The following is a 21,175-nucleotide window of genomic DNA, read 5'->3' on the forward strand; positions in this document are numbered from 1 at the left end:
TAATCATAAGACAAAGTTAACAAGTCAAAATAATATTTTTATGATGTATTTACTTAATTTTCTACGAATATCTTTCGCACCGTTTGAGAAATATTCAGATTTAATACTTTTTAAACTTAGATACGTTTTCTTAAATTGCTTTTACACCTTATCTAATAGCTTTGTTTCTTGAAGCTCTCGTACATATATGACCCGGCATGGCCAGGGGGTTAGGGCGTTCGACTAGTAATCTGAATGTTGCAGGTTAAAATCCCCATCACATACCAAATAAAGAGGCTTCATAATGTGATGGTCAATTCCATAATTCGTTTGTAAAATAGTAGCCCAAGAGCTGGAGGTGAGTGGTGGTGACTAGCTGCATTCCCTTTATTCTTACGTTGCTAACTTAGAGACGTCTAACACAGATAGCTCTCGTGTGGCTTTGCGCGAAAATTCTAAACAAACAAACATTAAATTAATCGCACTTGATAGAGACAAAGGTTCAGGATCTGTTCTGTCCTTGAAGCTACCCTCTCTATTGCCTAATGACCATCATTGCACACTATTGACCGACACCTTAATAATTCATTACAACAAGCGCTTACGAAGCCCGAGATTTCAATATTAGATCAGCATCTTGATAAACTTTTCATAAATCTTCCACTAGATATTGAGATTATCTAAAGCCAAATTTAAATTAGACAAAAGCATAAAAATCCATTGGAATTCCATTGAGGGACTTGGTAGGTATGTAGTCGAATCGATTTGCTATGGTTTCAGCATTTTTTACCATTTTTCACAGAAAATCAGCCCTTCCTTTTGAGATGTGGTTATGAACTTGTGAACCTTCATCAGATTCAAATCTTTGTTTATTGTCGGGGAATGTAAGTCGAATTTTATTGAGATGTTTTATTTTTGTTACAGATACGTTATTTTCATAAACACAACCTTGATTTTACACAGTCTGTTTTCCATTTCTATGTAGAACGCTTAAGACTCCTTTCTTCAGCGTATTGTGTCATTTGGAACTGTATCGTTTACAAATTTCGTTATTGGAATATCATTCCTCAGAAATATCTTTCAGTCAATTCGAAATGTCGAGAAGTCACCGTAAGCGAAATATATAGATGATAAGCAAACTTTCGTGGTATCACAAAATGACAAAATTAGTACTGTTATAAAATGTTTTTAACTTTTTGTAAACTGCAATATTTACGTTACCACATACTACCTCGCAGGTCTTATAGCTTCAAGCACCCCAAGAGATTAATTACTCTTAATACTTTTAGAATTATTGGTAGGCACCGTTACAACACTAATTGTTCGCATACTTCATATGGCTGTCATTGGCCTTGAACAAAAAGCATTCTGGGAATTGGCTCTGGAAAAAAAAATATAGAATTATTATTATATTATTATTTGGTTAATTTTTTAGTCCTATAATAATCCAGTAATGAAACTTATGTAAAAATATTTCAATTCTGAACTTATGTTTCATCATATTCTTTAGGCCTAAAGATCCTTTTACGGTTGACAGTAGAGGCATTTAATTATATAATAAAGAATTTTTTTAAGGGAAGATTCTTCACCATATGCACAGTAAAATGTATTAATTTATCATTAGCATAGTTCTTTATAATTCTGATTCGTAGAAGAGAATAATCAATTTTCATCTACATATGACTTTCTTTGAATTTTGTTTAGAGTTAGGCTTGTTTTCAGGAGGAGAAAAAGAGAAAACCACGTGCACAGACCTTTTTGTTTTTCTTTGATTATAAATTATTGTTTATAGTTGTTTTCATAGTTCAATGAATCATTATTTGTCAAGTTACTGTGGCGTTAGAGTAAAACTATTCAGAACACGTTGAGAAGCTTTTTGTTCGTAGTTGATTTTTTCAACCAATGGTGTTGCAGTCGGATTACTCCACGTTCCGTACTGATATACAGGTTGTAAATGTATATTTGAGCTTTATTCTTAACCACTCTTTGGAAATATATTATTCATCTGTAGTTTTATTGAAAAGTAGATTCAGATGGTTTTGTACTTAATTAACATTGGCTTGGAGAAGGCTGCGACCTGCTAAGCAAAGAAAGGGAGAAGATATATGATTAACAGCATCCTAAAGAAGGTTTTTGAACGTAGTTGATAAAGACTTGTAAAAGGTTTGTTTTTTATCTATTTAACAAGGGATTGGAGGAAGGTTTCTACTTGCTAAGAATGATATGACTAAGAAGTAACTTGAAGTGACTGGAAAAGTTTCTACGATTATAAAGTAATGAGAGAAAAGCTATTACCTGGTGAGGAAGAATTTGTTGTTGTTTTTTTAACCCGGAGAGAAATTTCTGGGAAAAAAAGTTCTTCCTGGTGAGGTTTTATAGAAAGTTATTGCCAAGTGAGAGAAAAATGATTTTAATGAGAAGCAGTGGGACGGAGGAAACTCTGATAGTGTGAGAAATAACAGAAAACGTTTTTACGTTAAACAGTGAGAAAACTGTCTTACCTGGAGAGCAATGACTGTGAAAAGGCAGCCGGATTGTCTTGTTCAGAAAACTGAGGTAAACTTCCGTTCAGTATCCACACCCGAAAACTCACAAGAATACTGAGCTGTAATACGAAATAAAAAGCTTGTTTTGTAGAAAATTCGACATCGTAAAGTAAATGTATTTGTAATATTTCTTAAACAGTAAATTTTTGTTGTTTTTCAGTAATTAGAGCAGTTTAATATATGAGCCAGTTATCAGAGACCTTCAGTAAATATTTCTCATACCGTAAAGTTCACAAATAACTTGTTCGCTATTTTCAGTTACCTGTTATCCACGTTTAATTTTCGTGCCGAGAACTTTTTGTATGCAATACACTAAATATGTATTTGCAGTGAACCTTAAAGCCAATTATATGTCGATTTTCAAGTTGTTGTTTTTCTCATGAGACGTGCTAAGTTTAAAAGCTTGAACATCTCTATGACTTAAGAAATTTAACTTGCAAAGCAATGCATTTGATGGTAGACATAAAACTCTAAAACTACTAAACCAACCCATTAAACGTATTTGTTTCAGAATGTTCGAGTAATTCTACAGAAAAGGCGATTCACGCATAATTGATGATAGTGTGTATCTAGAGCAAGAAGAACTGTATTAAGATAACTGAAACGATGTTTTACTTCTGCAGCAATACAAACAATTTATTACCAAAGAGCACACCTATTCTAGATGGGAATCAGCATGAAACGCACGTAAGTACATCCTTCATCATACGAACTTGATGCACTTCAGTATATTTACCCATTTTGGAAGACGTTACAGCAACAAATAATTACCAAAACTTTAATCCATAGGGAAAATGGATTTGTTTGCACGTGTGTGCCTGTAATACTACTTTAGTTTTCAAATCAGTTTACTGAGAATGGGTTTTGCGAATTATATATATATATATATATATATTTATAAAAGCTAGAAATACATCTCTTTTTTGTAGAAATTCAAATAAAATACTTTCACAAAAGAGAGGGAGAAGTGGTAACATGAGAAATGAAACGAAAACAGAAAAATGTAGCATAAAAAGTTATCGCAGAACCTGTTACCTTACAACGACCAGTCTGTGTCGAATAGTTAATGAGCTCAGTACCTGAATTTTTACACGATCGAAACCACACAGTTGAGTAAATTCTAAAAATGAATTTTTGAAAGCCCTATAACAAAGGGTGATACAAATATATGACAGTGGCAGTGATAATGTAGCCTTATATGAAACCCCACCACTTTTAATCGCCGATCCAGAATAATGATAAAATAAAAAGCAGTAAGATGTAAATAGTCTTCATTATATATAGAGATTGATTCTAAATCAATTTTTAAAAATGAGGACAAGTTGATAACAACAACAATATAAACATTTTAATCTTTCTACTCGATACAATTGACAGTAGTAATAGCATTTTGTTTATATTTTAAAAGCAATGCCATACAATGTTTGTGATGTCATTACTGGCATAATTAGAAATTCTGAAATATTCTATATTAATTGTAAAGCATAAATTCACTATTGTGGATAAATAATAATATCTGCAACTTCTGTTGGCTCATATGAATGACTTATGTTTGAGCTTTAAATCATCAAATTCAGCATTATGGAGAGAGATCAAAATCATTGTCACATTCTGGGCGTAATGGATTTGACAAAGTCTTGATAAAGCAAGTATTGATACCTCGTCTTACAGAATCACAGGCTTAAAGTTCCATCACTGATTCAGGAGATGGAGGTGCCACACCCAATTTGTAGTGAGTTTACCTTAACTTTCACTAGACTCGAGCTTCTATCCAAAGCAAAGAGGACTTATAATGTAAGGGATGTTTTCCAATCATCTCTTCCAGTGCATATTTGATAGTTTGATCTCTTCATATTTAACCAAACAGTTGGCACACGGGGATAACTATACGACGCAGTGTCATTATTCCTACCATAGAATAGGTTGTACAAAATCATTCCTTTCTATTGTTTTGGACTTTTATCCACGCTACCATCGTGTCTAGCTCGTAGAAAAAAATTGGAGAAATATTCACTCTAGGTCAAAGTTCCGAAATATATATTGTATTAATTTGTTAGTTTTCAGCATTTTAAGAGCACTAATCTTTCCAGCCCAGCAATATACTTACAGAATCAAAACTTGTGAATGTACAGATTTCTAGTATCCTTTTTCACACACCTGAACCACAGCTATTGGAAACCGATGTCAGCGAATATTGTGCTAATGCTGATTCCACAGATACACACTACTCTCCTAAGAAGTAATGACTTCTGCTCTTCTTTCAGAGTTCGTAGTACAATTCGTGGAGGAGAAGTCTTGTATTTACTTCTTGGTGTGACTTTAAGTCAACCATCTCTTCACTGGCGTTCTTGATGCTTTATCTCAATACACAGGAAACAAAGTGTCACTTCGTGATCTTCGGGGAATTTTGCTGAGGGCTACTAACAGAACTGAAGAAGTACCCTGTACAAAGGTTCTTTATCTCTTTTTACGTTGTGGCTCAATGTCGTTTTAAGAATAGTTATTGTTGAGATCTAATAAATGCTCTCAGTAACAGTTGCCTCTTTCTGAAATTCTCTTGTTAACTTTCTTTGCTTGACCTTCTGGTGTTGACAGAGTTGACAGAGACCATAAGTCTAATAGGACGACAACGAATATTCTTCGTATTTAGCTCTTTCCTGGTTTGGGTGAAATGATAATTTGACCAAAGAGTTTACTGTCCTTGCACTTTGCTTTAATTTTTTGTCATGACTTATTATATCTTCTTAAATACTTGCCAGTAAAACAGTTTCATTAGTGCATTCATTAATATATATTTTTTCATAATTTGATATACCTTTAATTTACCCCAAACAAAATCACAACTCCTGGACCATCATCTTTGGTGATAAAGAAACATATACACTGCATACTGCTTATTTTCCTTTTTGCAACCACCTTTATTTTATATAAAAAGCTAAATCTATCACATTGCCGTCATATATGCTTAAACATCTCTTAACTAGAACTAAAAACTAGCACAGTTTACATTTTGTCACCAAAACAGTATCGATTAATCAGCTGCACGCATGGACACAAAAAAATAAAAACAACGAAAACAACTCGAACAATTATTATGAAGGTTTGTCATTAAAGAAACATCTAATAACCTCTAACAGATACAAAAACCCAAGTAAGACACTGTGATTGACATGAACATTGGACAGAATGTCAATGGAAGGAATGTTTTTTTATCATACATATAATCTTTACTTTTCCATCACATGGACTAGTTTATGTGTAGCAAAGGTTAACATAACAAATTCTTAGAATCCTGAATTCCAATGCCATCAGTTAAGTAAAGTGAAAGTTTTGTGGAGGTATGGGTAGTTTTCTGTTGGAATGGTTTAGGACCTATGACTTCCTTGAAAAGTGGGTAGCAGCAAATGGTTACTGAAGCCCTATAGCAAACAAATTTGCCCTATGATCAATACTTTATACCAAACAAAGATGTATTTTTAAGGAAACAATACACCAGTTCATGCTGCTGAATTTTTAAATATTGGTTAAAAGAGCATAAAGAAGAGTTTGGACTCCTACCTTAACCACCACAATCATCAGGTTTAAATATTATCGAATTATCTATGCTCTATAGTTAGCATTTGGCATCAGTTTATAAAATATATTTCAGTCACCATTATCACTTCAATAATTATAAGAAGTTTTGATCGACGAATGGTTATAAAATATCATTGAATGATGCACAACACCTTGTTTTATCCGTCCTATTACTATTGTATTCTGTACTCGTGAAGGACCAAATCTTTATTGGTAAATATTATGTAGAAATTATCATGTTTTCGTTACTTTACTCAATCCCTGCATTTATATTTTTCTTTCAAAACTGTACAAATAGCTTCTCTTTTAAGAACTTAAAAGTTTAATTTCTTTACATTTATACTCTCTTTGATTGTTAATTATAAAGGCTCAACATTGAAATATATTTGTTTAGATATTTAAAATAAGTACATCTCAAAGTTTAGCTGTATAAGTTTTTGTGAGTTTAGACGTCATTTCGTTTTTAGTAAACTTCTTTGCTTTTGTGTGTGTATTTATATCATTACGGTTGAAAGTACGTCTTTAAATTGCTCTCCATTTCATTTTTAGGTAACAAACGTTACAAAACACTTTCTTATTTTTCAAGTTTAGACAAGTTTCATATTAATATTTGTAGAACATAATTGTATGTTTCTCACGTACCAGAGAAAACAGTTACGTTGGTTTTCTTTATAGGCACGATATGATGGTATAATTGAGAAGAAAAAAAAACAACATAACTTCCCAGACAAATATATCCTTAAGCATAGATTGTTTATCTTTCTTTATGACTGTTATTCAAAGAAGATATTCCGTTCTTGAAAGGCTCTGAAGAAAAACATAAGTGTAGTTGCTTTATTTAGCTGTGAGAATACATAGATTTAACCACTAGTTGTATTTGGGATACAATAAATAGTAAAATAGTGTTTGTCAGACAGTATTTAAAGAATTGCAAACAACCCGTGTGTTTTTATCAAGTCAAGAAAATTATGAATAACATATAATACAATGCTTAAGATTTTAAAGTAGTTTTATCTTGATCTTGCAAAATAGACAAACCCTAAATGTAAAGTTTAACACAATATCATTACTTCAATTTTTAGTTTAACAAAATTTATTTCCTTTGTCATTTGATTTATCTTAAACACTCAGCTACTTTAAATTAGCGTACGTTTACGTAACTTTATTGAATCGAAAATGATTTCAATATCGAAATAAGAAACTTTGGAATAAGCAAAAGCTGTCAGAGAAGTCACGTGACAAAATATGAAAAATTTTGATACAAATAACATCGTTAAAATAGTATAACACAAATATAAAAGCTACATAACTAAAGCATTTTGCGTGAACTTGAAATAAATGGTGAGATTTAAACACAACAATATAGTTTCAATGTTACAAAGTTTCTAGCTTGAAGGTAATGAATGCATTTAATAGTCGAATGATTTTTAATGTCCATCGGCTGGTTATTTATACAATGCATTACACCACGAATACATCTAATATGAAGTTATGATTTACTACACTTTATAATAAATAAATGTATATATGTGTAGATTAAACAGTTTAATATATCGTCAAAGTTTCAAAAAACACTTATGCATTAGCTGAAATAATGAAATCTCGAGATTGAACACAAGCATCACTGGAAAGCTTGGAGACTTTTATTTAATGGAATTATCCATCTTTCAAGTAATTTATGGAAAGCGTTACAAGGAAAATGATTTATGAACAAAAATAGGCAGGAAAAATAAACAAAAAAGTAAAGTTCCTTAAAAGTACATTGAACAAAATCTTGTTGCTAATCGTGGTTTCTGAGTTAGCTATCGTCTTCAAGGTAATTGGTAATTAATCTAGTTAGTGCACCTGACTGGCAAAACATCTCGTTTTTTTAGTTTTTGTACTAAAATTAATTGGCTAGACTTCATCTCCACTAATTGACGCTAAGGAAAACCTCGAACCTCAAAGTGGCTTCACTAATACATAGAACTATATGCAAACATTAATTTAACCATAATTAGCGCCACATACCCATCAAAAGGAAAAAAAAGGCAAGAAAGTATCAAAAATTTGTTTCAATATCTCCTGACGGCATTTTCAGAGTTTACTTTACAAATTTTGAATAAGACGTTAGAATCTTTAGTTACAACATACTGACGTTTATAAGAAATACCAAAGCTTTTCTTCACTACAGAAAATTAACATTTAAATCTGCCTATTTTCGAATATTCGCGCAATATAACTCAAAAGCATTCTGCTTTAGCATTCTCTAATTTTCTTACTGATAAAATACAAGCAAGGTAGGTAGTCGAAAGCACCCACCGCAAACTATTGTGTTACGCTTATCTTTCTTAATAGTAGGATCTACACATCAGCTTCACAACACAGATATAGCCCTGCATGTTAAACTGGGTCACGCTAGGCTTTTTAATCTAAATAAGTATATGTTACCTATTTCTCTTCCAGATCTGTGAGGAAAAAGAATAAAGATTTTGTAAAGTCATTAGAATCAATTCTTCTTACTATTTCTTTACACTTACTTTTCATGGTGTTCAAGGTATAGTTCATATTTTTGCTAATTTACCATACATTTAGTTTTTAGTTCATACTTATCTATTTCATAGAAGATCCAGGGCTGAAAACGTGGCTGCTCTGGTGGTTAGGAAGCTAGACTCGTAATTTGGGAGCGGCAGGCTCGAATTCCTATCACTGAATATGCTCGCACTTTCAGCAGTGGGGCGTTATAACGTAACGATTAATCCTAATATTTGTTGGTAAAAAAGTAGCTCAGGAAGTAATGGTGAGTGATGTTGACTAGTTTACTTCCCTGTAATCAGTCTATCTATCACTGCTAAAGTAGGGAAGGCTAGCGTAGATAGCTTTCTTGTAGCTTCGAACGAAATTCAAACGAACTCAGGATCGAATACTGGCTATTACCAATAGAGAACTAGACCTTTCACGTTAAGAACTGAAACGTAGGACAAAAATTAATAATTAATTAATATCTATGTGAAAAACTTGTTACTAATTATAACTAGATTTAGATGATTGTCTAAGTTACTAATTATGACAACGTCAAAATTATCACGACCACTTTTCTACTATTGGGCAACACACTTACCATACTAACTATTGTAAGGGTATATTTGTCCAGTCCAGGCCACTTAAAGTTACCTATTTCCTTTCCAGATCTGTGAGGAAAAAGAATAAAGATTGTGTAAAGTAACTTGAAACAGTTATTCTGACTAAAGTTTTATTCTCTATTTTATCATTAACACACGTCTGACATATTGTTCACAACAATTAACGGAAAATCATTTATTCTATATTAAAAGGCACAGTAACTGTAATTAAATAATTCGAATGGCATCTATGCACTACTCTTTAAGGAAAACAAGTGTCGAATGACATTTACGTAATTTGGCATGCACTTTTAAATTGTACAAATAGTGAAGAAACATAACGTGTTTTCATTAAACAACTTGTACAACAGTAAAGTAAAAATAAAGACATCTAGATTTGTAGTAAACATGCCAAGACCCCCTTCGCTAATCAACTCAAAAATTAGGAATTTCCAGGAGAAGTTGAAAGCAGTACGTAAGCTAGAATCTTGTCAAACACAAAAATTATTGCAGGATATCCAAAAACATTTCACAAAGTGTGGTTTACAGGATCTGGACTCGTTTGCAAACAACTGACACAATTCGTCTGAGACCAAGAAAGGATAAACAAGTGTTAAAAAGCCCACGAGAATTTGGTAATAATGGCTCAAAGCAATCAGCAAATCTTAGTTTTTTAACCAATTAAACTGTCCAGAGGAGTAATATGATAACAAATCAGTATGTTATCTTTATAAGGTTGGCTTAGTTTCTCTACCTAGTCTTCACATTTGTGTAAAAAAAAGTGGGTTAATCAAACGACATGTGGGCTAATATCGTACTATAAATGAGTGTTTATCTCTGATTTTCTAGTTATTGGAAAACAGCAAGTCAACATCACCCACGATCAAATCTTAATCTACTATTTGACAATGAAAATAATGACTTACTGGCACATTATAATGCCCCTGACTGAAAGGGCGAACATGTTAGAAACCACGTTTTGATCCTGCAGCTTGCGAGTCGATCGCCCAAACCATTATGCCATGGCAGACAAACGCACAAATAAATTATGTTTCACTATGTAGCCAGATAAGAGACGTAAAGATATTTGGAAAGATCCAACCTCAACAATATGGAGCAAAGCCAAGTTAGTTTTCAAACAACTTTAATATGTCACTGATTCAAAATTTACTAAAGTTCAGATTCATTTTATTTGTGCATTTCCTTTTGGTTTTAATTATACTCATAATTAGCTATTTTCTTTAATGAAAATTAGGTTGTAAAACTTGAAATAAACTCATATAAGGTTCAATGAAAGTTATTACATTAATAGTAACTTTTCTTGTTCCTGTGGTAAGTAGAAAACATATTTACAAGTTGCTACAAAATTAGAAATATGTTTCAAATTTGAAAGTGTTGAGCAAAATGTAACATCAACGAAAAACAGATTTTTGGAATGCTGTAGATTGTGATGTCAATATACAGCTACTTGTAAATACCCATCGATCCAGGAGAGGTCGATGGTTTCCACGGTAGTCTTTAACGTGCCGTCTCGGGAGTTTCCTAGACAACGGCTTCTCCTGGAGGCTTGGGACAGGAAACCAAAATTTTTACATTGTAACTATGTTTCTGTGTCTATCAAGAAGGATACACGTCACTTTGAAATAAGAAGGTCGTCTTCAAAGTTTACAAAGAGAAGCAGCTGTCATACAGTAATTCAGTAATTCACACACGCGCAAATTTTGTCTAAGTAAATTTAAATTAATTTTACGTCACTTCAAATTAATGAAGAAATATTTAAAAATACGTCTTGAAGAGTTACATTTTTAGTGCATAATCCCAAAATAAAAATGATAAAAACAATACACCACGTGTCAAAACAGAAAAGGTGGCATCTTATAATTTCAATATATACTAGAAGAATAAATGTTAAAACAGACTGTACTATAACAATAAACATTTTACAATTAATTAAGTGAACCTAAACATATGAAGGCATTAAGACAATAAACTTATACGAATACTTGAAGAGTGAATCTTCTGGTAAACATTCTGTAACAATGAACACTAAACAGATACTTATCAAAGATCCTAGTAATTCAGTAACTTGACCCAATAAATCCTTAATAAATGCTGTAAGAGTAAACGTCTCTTAAACAATACGAAACAATAAACCACAAAAATATTCTTGAAATGAAACTTGATATTAGGACAATACATTTTATACATATGTTATACCGTAATCATTAAAACATGACAATTTGAGACCTTAAGAAAATCATACAATGATACAAGAATATCCTAAAAACACAAAAATGCTATAGCAACTTACCCAGTTTAACACAAACATAAAAGTAGAAAATTAATTTCACTACCAGTAGGAGAAATTTTTAAAATACAAGATAAAATTGTTAAATTAAACTTTGAGCAGACACTTGTATTGTGATCCTAGAAACGAATAAAATCAGAAAAAAATAATATCGGAAAGATAAACCAATAGAAACAAATGTTAAGTATGGTAATATAGTACGATAAATCGTGTATAATACTTGAAGAGATGGCCCTGAAAGACATCAAGTTAACTAAAATAAAAGCTATTAAACACTTTTAGCTGAAATGCTCCAAAATCAAAGGTAATAACCAAAAACAAGAAGTAAATTATACCAAAATAACAATAAAAATAAAAACGATAAATTTGTAGAAAGTGAAAACAAGAAAAAATAGAATATTTTAATATAGAATATTTTAAAAAATTCAGAAAAAAAGTCAGGCGTCTATAGGGGTGAGAACAAATAAGTAAAATAGAAAAATGGAATTCAAATTGATCAAGAACAAGTGAAATGCTAAAAAATTATCACATTATAGTTCGTTTGCGATTGAATTATAAATGGCAATGAACAGAAACCAGAGGTAAAGCTCAAATCAAAGCTGACTGCGGAGTTTTCTAATGAAAAACTAGGAAAACAAGGGACTTCAGAATATTAACCTGAAATGCAAATTTAACTACAATAACCTTTAATAACAAATACTGGGACAGTGTTAACATCAATCTAAATAAAATCGTCTTTATTATGCAACAAAAACTAATACCATAACATCAACATAACCAGAACACAAAGAGCATTACATTATGGTATTATAAAAAATTATACACAAGAATAAGGATCCGGTTACCTTGTCTATCATGATATAAACAAAAATAAACCAAGAGATTTACTTTATGGTATAATAACAGCTAACACAGAAAGATTAAAATACGATTAATTCCTGCGAAATCATATCTATTAAAAGTTCAAACGGGAATACCTATCCTTCAGAGAAAACTGGAAGATTTAATTTCCAAGAACCTTACGTGAACAATTTCATCAGCAGATAAAATGCTTACAGAAGTAAAATTAAATTAAAAAATAATTTTATTTCTCGACAATCTTGATCAATTTCATTGCTTAATATCTTCCTTGTATATTTTTATATTAAGTTTGAGTTAGCATTCTTCCAAACATATTACACGTATTTAAAAGTTTGAAATGCCAAAACTAACCCAAAGTATTGTATACGTTTCTTTTGTTTTACTTTCAGCAGTCATTTTTGCAATTTATCATCTGACCACCATAATTCGTTTCTATAAAAAAATGTGGATAAGACTGTTTAACTAACTGAAGAAATTGTTGCAACCTATGTGAAGTCACAGTGAACTGGCATATATCAGTACTTCATGTCGAGACTATTAGGTATTTGATGTAACCAGTTAACAAGGAAGTTGCGTTTAGATCAGGGATTTAATTGCACTGAACAATAAAGGAATATGGATTAACTTAGAAATAAAGACCATCTAAATAGATACCTAATGTGGGTGACATACCTTTTAAGTGTACAGACAATCCACGAGTTTATTCATGTGAATAATTGTAGAAGTTATAGTGGATTGTATAGAGTTAGAATTCAAACACTTGTATGAATAACGATAAGTGAGATGTTTTACTTCAGGCAACCTTTCCTACTTTTGTGTTACGTAGTCCTTAAAGTAAGTATTATATACGTATGACTTACAAGTATTTACATTGTTAACCTTTTATTCGGAGATGGGGATTTCTTTTGCAACTTAATCAAATGTTTATGGACTCTTAAAATATCATTGGGCTTTCAGCGAATCATAAATTGAATATGTAGTTTGGAAATATTGACCAATTCTTATAACTTCTAATATATACTCCTTATTATAAATTATTCCTGTTACTTTTAGAAAATATGACATAGAATTTCACGTACTAAAATAAAAGTAACAAGTAATTTATTTTAGTAGTATCCATAATATCGTAAACAAATTGCCGTATCTTGTAACAGGTTAGTAGTTAAGTGTCGAAAACCAGCCCACGTGCTCCAGATGATCAAAAAGGACTCAGTTTTGAAAAGCATCACAAGTCAGGTGTATCCAAACAGCTTCTACGATATGTCAACTCAACTATTGCATACCTCAAGTAGCTGGAGAATGAAATTGGCATTCATGCTATTTCACATGCTATTCAAGTCATGAGGTTGGATATAGCACTTGGATTTCACTGTGATTGGACGGTTGAAACGGATGCTAGGAAACCGTCATTCTCGTACACTGGATAAATTATGAATGTTGTTGGGAGGAGAGATGTACTGTGCATTCTGAACATGATAGCCTTACGGCAGATATTTTTCCAATGAAAACTATGCTGCAAGTCTGCTGTTGAAATGCACAGTCGTTAGAAAGAGCTTACTGGATATGGCAACACGAACTGTAATGACGGAATGAGGCTTCAAAGTTGTTTTAATATGATGTTCTCAATATGAATTATTCTAAATGAATAAATCTGAAGTGTAAACCTTAACTATATTATATATAGAGAGGGAGACAGCATAAGTTTTGAACATTTTAAATAATTGCTGTTAAATTTCGACAAATGTTTTTTTTTCGTATGGTTTGAAGTGATATTGGCAGTCTTTATGATGTTTTCAAACTTAATTTTTAATATTTATTTCATACATATGTAACAATAAATGTGGTTATCTGCGTAATATTCTAAAGGTTTCGAAGCCTTTGGCACTATACATAATGCTAACTCCTGCACTACGTTTAATAATTTCTTATTATTGGTTTTTCGTAACAAGAGGACGCCTGAAAGAAAGCTATATCTATGATTAGATCGATATGGACCAGCTGACCTTATTCTTAGTTTCGGTTCAAAAAATTATTTAAAAAATCTAAGAAAACCAAAAGCAAAAAAACCTAATTTTTGTAAAATAATAGCTATTTATCGTAATATATTCTGGTGATAATGACAAATATCTCAGGGTTTGTTGTTATTTTCGAATCTTACAGAGATATAGCATAATTCAGTGTACGTGTATTTAATCCACGATCCCCTTTGCAGGATATATAATAACGAAAATACTGACAACTTTAGCTTTTTGCAAAATATTTTGACAAACATCTTCATTATCATGCTTTTAATTAATATTCATAAGTTTAAAATTGAGACTTAGGCTCAGATTAGTTATGTTAATTTAAGAAGGGGAAAGTATTGTCCACATCAATTAGAGATGAGTAGATACAGAAATATTAGAGAAAGTAAACAACGTTATTAAAATGAGTTTAGCTCCAAGAAACTGTCATTAAGATCAAACACTAACTGGTATAATACTTGCCTGGATTGTGTTTTACACGATATACAAATTAAATGAAGTACTGTTATTTTACCACACTAGTTATCTGGTAAAATATCAAGAACTTTTCAAAGAAAAAGATGTTATGTTTAAATTATGTTTTTACATTACCTTTGACCCAACACAAAGGAATGGGTGATATAACATAGTTTAATACCAGACCACAGTAAATCGCAAGCGGAGCTGCATAAACAATAATCATTGCGACAGTCATAACCTAAGTAAACACCATTATTAATATACGAACTGAATTTACCAGTTTTGGTATTGTTTGTTAAGCAAATCGCTTACACAATGACCTATCTGTGTTGTGAACACACGGGTATCGAAAACTAGTTTTAGACTTATAGACCTCCACATATATCGCTAGGACACTGGGGGTTTGGGTTAATGAATTATTTGAAAAAAAAAAGTCACTATCCAGTGTAATGAAACATTCTACTTATTACAGATGTAACTGCATCGTAATGTATATTTCTGTATTACATGAGAGTTTTTCTATAGAACCGTGGACAACTAAAGCAATTACCTATGTTTGATGCTCTCACCAACCTTTATTTAAAATTTTAAAACATCCTTGAAAATCCTGGAATTGTGTTCCTTTCATTATCTTATCATAAGGTTTTAATTAAAACTAGTATTAGGGTTTTATGTATGGAATCTTCTTTCTTTTTTTCATTTTAAACTTGTTTAGCTTTATAGTATTTTATTATAGACTGAATAATATAAAATAATTAAGTATTTCAAACTCACTTCGTGTTAAATATACATGTAAAAACGGCTTCTATGAGTAAAGAAAATTCCCAGTAGAGGAGCGAACAACGTTTCGACCTTCTTCGGTCATCGTCACGTTTACAAAGAAAGATAGAGGTGACTGACCGACAGCTGACCACATGTTTGAAGGGGGTTGTGTAATTCAGTGTAGGAATGTAGAGGGTATGCTTAGATGTTGGATATATTTATTAATATAGGTATAAAGGTGTTCCTTTGTATTGGTTTATTTTGGGCTTGAGTTTTTGTATAAGTAAGGCTTCTTTAGTTTTGCGTTTATTTAGTATTTTACTTTATTTAGTATTTGGGTGTTTTTTATGGGTATGTTGTATTTATTTGATTTGCAGTGTTCGAAAACGTGTGAAGATAGCTTTTTGTTCTTAAAATCTGGTTTCCATTTTTCTACTTGTTTCTCCAATATAGAAGTCGTGGCAGTTATCACATTGTATTTTACAAATAATGTTGGTGTGGTATTTGTCAGTGTAGTTTTTACATGGTATAGACCTTAGGTTTGTGCCTGGTTTTTGAATAAATTTGGTATTAACTAGAATGTCACATTTTGTTAGTAGTTTTATCAAATAATGGTTATTTTTTTGCTGATGTCAGGAATATATGGTATGCAGCAGTATACGGTTTCGTAATTTTTTAATTCGTGAGATATATTTACTTTTTTACTTGATTTTGCTTTTTGTCTAGGTGTGTGCATATAATGTTTTCTACGGTTTGTGGAAGAAACTTATTGACGTTGATGAAGTATTGTTTTGTTTTGTCTAATTCGTCGTTAATTTTATCTGGTGAGCATAGTTTTAGACCTGTATTTATTTGGTTTATCAGTATGTTGAGTTTTTGTTTTGTTTCATGTGCTGAGTTCCAAGGGATGTACAGTACAGTATGGATTCGGTGGATTCCTGTTTTAAATTGTGTATCGATTCTTGTAACTTTAAGGTTAAGAAATGATATTTGATTGTTTTCTTCCTGTTCACATGTAAAGTTAATGTTGGGATGTATATCATTAATGCTATTGAAACAATTAAGTGTGTGTTCTGTAGATGTGAATCCCGCAATCGTATCGTCTACATATCGGTTCCAGTATAGTGGTAGATGTAATGCTGTGTTAATTGCTTGTGTTTCAACTTGTGTCATAAAAATATTGGCTAGAACTGGTAATACTGGATTGCCCATGTTTAGGCCATTTATTTGTATATAGTTGTGGTTGTTGAACATGAAGCTTGTCTTCATCGTGGTGAATTCTATGAGGGTTGTTGATGGGAACGTCTATTGATGGGTTAGGGTCTCGGGTATAGAGTTCTGAAGCTATCTTGCAGGCTTCAGCGGTTGGGACTTCTGTAAAGAGGGATATAACATCAAAACTAGCCATTAAGGCTTTGTGATTAAGTTGATTAAGATTAGACTTGAAATTAAAAGAGTCTTTGATGAATGAGCTGGCTGATGTTACATATTTGGAGAATGTCCATGCTATGTATTTACCAAGATTGTAATTAAACGATTCATATGTACACATTATTGGTCGTAATAGAAAATCTGGTTTACGAGGTTTGGGGATGCCGTATATTTGTGGTGTGCGTGAGTCGGTCTTGCGTTGGTAGGAATCAAGTGTTTTTGAAATTGTGTTCGCTTTTTACATTTTAATAGTATTTTGTTTAGTTGTGTTTCATATGCCTTTGTTGGATTTGTTTGTGTCTGATAGGATGTTATTTGTGTCTGATGTTAGTCATTATGACCAGAGTGTTTCCTTTATTTGCTTTTCGAATTTTTAGTTTTTATCTTGTTTTAGGTTTTTAATGGAATTAATGTCACTTTTCGTAAGATAGTTTTTTAGTTTTCTGTTTTGTAAAAGTATATCGATGGTTTTGTGAGAAAGTTCTTTAAAAATCGTTTAAAATGCTGTTTTTAGGTGTTTCTGGAAAATATAAATTTTTAATTTTTTCTGGAAAGTTTGGCTGCTTGATGTTTTGGAACACTACAAATCGAATAAACACAACATAACCATAAAAAACACCCAAATATTAAATAAAGAAACAAACATAAGCAAGTGCAAAATTAAAGAAGCCTTACTTATACAATAACTCAAGCCCAAAATAAACCAATAAAAAGGAACACCTTTATACCTATATGAATAAATATAATCGAACATCTAAGCACACCCTCTACATTCCTACACTGAATTACACAACCCCCTTCAAACAAGTGGTCAGCTATCTGTCAGTTATCTCTTTCTTTCTTTGTGAACCTGACGATGACCGAAGAAGGTCGAAACGTTGTTCGCTCTTCTACTTAGAATTTTCTCTATCCATACAAGCCATTTTTACACATATATTTTTCTCTACAAGTAAGTTTTCTCGTCATCACGGATCACTTCATGTTAAATTTTTCATATACTTTGAGTAAAGAGTCGAGCTCTAACTTTCCTCTTTAAAAAAAACTGGATTTAATAGTTTATTACGGACAGATAAAACTTTACATTGCATTTGTTTCAACGACTGCAGAATGTATAGAGTTATGTAAACAGTGACGTTTCAAAGATTAATATTTGGGAACAATGGAAGACTGTTTTGTAAAAGAATTATTTATTTCATCAACTGTAGGAGTAGTAGCTTTTAAGTATACAGACAATTCACGTGTTTATTAGTATGAATAACTGGAATTCCGACACTTGTATGAACAAAAATGGGTGAAATATTTTACTTCAGGCAACATTTCTTACTTTTATGTTAAGGAATCCATATGACTTACAAGTATTTACATAGTTGTCTTTTTTTTAGCAACTTTTTCTGCAACTTGCTTTAATATTTGTGGACTTTTAGGATAGCATTTTAAAATATCATTGTGCCTTCAACACACCAAGAATCAAATATGCAACTCGAAAATATAGGTCAATTCTCATAATTTCTAATAATTTCTTAAAACCTTCACAAAATATGTCATTGAATTGCACATGATAAGGTGCACGGAACAAAAAAGTTTATTCTAAGAGTTACTAATATCATTCTAGTTTTAACTTGTTTTATCATGTTTCAGGATGATTGTGCTTTTTAAGTCATTTTTCAGATATAAGCATTACTTATAGAGAAGATTTGCTACACACCCTGGAGTAAAATTAAGTAAACTTGCAAAGTAATTTGTTTCATTTACATCATTATTGGTATTCTGAAATCATAAAGAAATATTTCAGAAGACTATAATAGTAAATAGTTGATTATTCTATGCGGTAAGTTTTTCCCCACATCAGATAATTTATCGTCAAATACATACAAAATGAATTAGGGTTGTTAACAAACCGATTAACATTATTGATACCACTTAATCCAAGCAACTTTTACGATTACACAATCTTATGTTTTGTTAGAAAATCGTATTTTGTGGTTTATTTAGATTAATATAGTATGTGTTTGTCTCTGTGTGTGGTATTTGTATAGCAAAGTCTCATTAGGCTACCTGCTATGTCCGTCGAGGGGAATCAAACCTCCGATTTTAGTGTTGTAAATCAGTAGACTTACCGCTATCCCAATGAGAAACACGTTAATATAGTAAATGCAATTTTCTTTTCTAAATCTATATTGTTCACTGCATTTGTTGACAGAGATTAAACTAATCCAATTTCATATTCTATTTTATTGAAGTGCGACTCAAAATGAGCAATAACTTGTGATAATTGAAGTCTTCAACTAGCTTACCAAAGGCTTGGTTTCAAACAATATGGCTCAACTGTTTTATAACTATTACAGTTTTAATGCATTAGTTAGGATATTAGTTTTATTCCTTGAAGTTTCTGTACATAATATATTGGGGGATTATAAAGAAAACTACATATTTAAAATGATTATATGTTTAAAAACATGTCTTATAAGAACTAAATTTTATCAAAGGAAGAATGTTTTTATTATATATCCACGCAAAGCTGAGGGGTTGTTTGTGCTATCCGTCTCTATTGTTGAACTAAAAATAAGAGGGAAGTGTACTAGTCATCAGCAACAATTTCTAGTTTTTGACACTCTTGTCAGTTAGCGGGATTTGAGATTCTCTCTCACACGCAACTAGTGCCCAAGAAATCATAATAAGTCAGTATCTCAAAATAAAAACGAAAAAATTAAAGTCAGGATATGATTTACGTGAAGTGTAAGAAACAGTTTATATCCAAATAAATCACATTTTACTTCGACGATTGAAATTATTTATTGACTAGTTTATAACAATAGAATATTATATATTTTCGTTTTTGAAGACACTGGAATTCACAATTCAAGTGTATTAAAATTAAAACCAGATCATCTAAAGTAAATATAACTATTGTGATACAAACCGTCCCCTTTGGTGTGCGCAAACCAGTTGAAGATGATAACACAAACAAACAATCAGTACCGTAACACCTTGTTCCTTAGCCAGCAGTGCCAGCCATGCTGAGATAACGCTTGAGGCTGGGAGAATAACTGATCGGGATGGTTTAATTGTTTTCGATTTCCATCTACAGCAAAAAAAAATTATTTATATGTATATATTCGTACAAACTTATAATTTGTAATAGTCTTTTCGTATATTAATATATTATTGCGTTACATAAATTAACTGAATTCTGCATAAAATATGGTTTGGTTTATTTTAGATTGCGCATAAAGCAATTTGAGGGCTATCTGCGCTAGTCTTCCCTATTTCAGTAGTGAAAAACTAGATGGAAGGCATCACCACTCACTGCGAACTCTTGGGCTATTCTTTTAGCGAAGAATAGCGGTCCCCCGCTGGTACAGCGGTAAGTCTACGGATTCACAACAATAAAATCAGCGGTTCAATTCCCCTGTGTGGACTCAGCAGATAGCCCGATGTGGCTTTGCTATAGGAAAAGTACATACGCTAACGAATAGTGAGATTGATCGTCACATTATGATGCCCCCAGATGAAAATGCGATCATAAACTATGACACTTATTTGAGATATATAACATATTTATAGCACAATGCAACATATAAGGACTTTCACTTTTTAACATTAGGTCTCCATAATCATACTGAAAAAGTTTCGAAGAGCTATACAAGATTTTTTTTACGTAACACGATATTCTTTTCAGATACCAGAAATTCTCAAAAAGAGTTTTTGAAATAATATCTCATCGAAATATTTAACTTGTTGAAGCTATTTTCTAGGTTCTGCTCGAATAAAACGTGGATCAATTAAACACGTTTTCTATCTATTTAGTTAATAATAAAGTGAAAAAGACCTAATGGGAGAGTCGTGTTTCTTGTAGCTAGTAACACTAAAATAAATGGCCCTGCATATTTAACTTTTAACTTCACACATCGGAAAGCATCATGTTTTTTCTCATTTCCAAATTCTATAAAACCAGCCAGACAAACTAAAATGGATGAAAAGAAACTATATGAATGTTAGCATAGCTCATAAAACTATACTACAGGTGCAAATCAACATGTCATATGACAACCATGGTCGATATAAAGTCGTGATGAACAAATGCATCAGAAATAAATTTTGAAATTGTTAGGTATTTTGTAGGTAGTA

At 31.7% G+C, this 21,175-nt stretch overlaps 1 protein-coding gene across 2 annotated transcripts in view; it reads right to left on the reverse strand.

Annotated features, from left to right (window-relative positions):
• LOC143244828 (protein O-mannosyl-transferase TMTC1-like) overlaps positions 1-21,175 on the reverse strand; it is a 108,518-nt gene that overhangs the window by 37,350 nt on the left and 49,993 nt on the right. Inside the window, exons 4-6 of one of the 2 annotated variants that reach the window (XM_076490205.1) lie at positions 19,968-20,129; positions 9,202-9,271; positions 2,481-2,584 (exon numbers count right to left, since the gene is read on the reverse strand). In XM_076490205.1, coding sequence (XP_076346320.1) covers positions 2,481-2,584; positions 9,202-9,271; positions 19,968-20,129 — 336 coding nt within the window. The remainder of the gene's footprint in view (positions 1-2,480; positions 2,585-9,201; positions 9,272-19,967; positions 20,130-21,175) is intronic. The other variant, XM_076490206.1, reaches the window with a different exon arrangement.

Source organism: Tachypleus tridentatus, chromosome 2, assembly GCF_004210375.1.
Source record: "Tachypleus tridentatus isolate NWPU-2018 chromosome 2, ASM421037v1, whole genome shotgun sequence".
In the NCBI taxonomy this organism is placed as follows: domain Eukaryota; kingdom Metazoa; phylum Arthropoda; class Merostomata; order Xiphosura; family Limulidae; genus Tachypleus; species Tachypleus tridentatus.